The sequence below is a fragment of the Penaeus monodon genome, chromosome 27 (genome assembly GCF_015228065.2).
Source record: "Penaeus monodon isolate SGIC_2016 chromosome 27, NSTDA_Pmon_1, whole genome shotgun sequence".
NCBI lineage: Eukaryota > Metazoa > Arthropoda > Malacostraca > Decapoda > Penaeidae > Penaeus > Penaeus monodon.
This window is the reverse complement of record NC_051412.1, coordinates 37,188,949-37,189,197: the sequence shown is the minus strand read 5'-3', so window position 1 is coordinate 37,189,197 and position 249 is coordinate 37,188,949. Positions and strand designations below refer to the sequence as shown.

Below are 249 nucleotides of genomic sequence, written 5' to 3'. Positions count from 1 at the left end.
CAGATCCAATGGGTTAAGCACCTCTCGAGTTCTGAGTCACACCATCCACTTCTACTTTCAGTGGAGAGCAGTGAGAGACACCGAGCATCTGGAGGCTCATGCATCTCCATGCTTGCTCCTCCAAGAACTGGCTCCACTCTGGTGTATCAATGTCTCCATGTTTCTGCACAGCTGCTCGTTTCAGTTCCTCTACCAAGATTCTGTGGAGGGACAGTCTTTAGAATACAGAAGCAATCTGAAGAACTAGGG

At 49.0% G+C, this 249-nt stretch overlaps 1 protein-coding gene across 1 annotated transcript in view; it reads right to left on the bottom strand.

Annotated features, from left to right (window-relative positions):
* LOC119590830 overlaps positions 1 to 249 on the bottom strand; it is a 17,599-nt gene that overhangs the window by 8,160 nt on the left and 9,190 nt on the right. Inside the window, exon 6 of the mRNA XM_037939586.1 lies at positions 22 to 200. Coding sequence (XP_037795514.1) covers positions 22 to 200 — 179 coding nt within the window. The remainder of the gene's footprint in view (positions 1 to 21; positions 201 to 249) is intronic.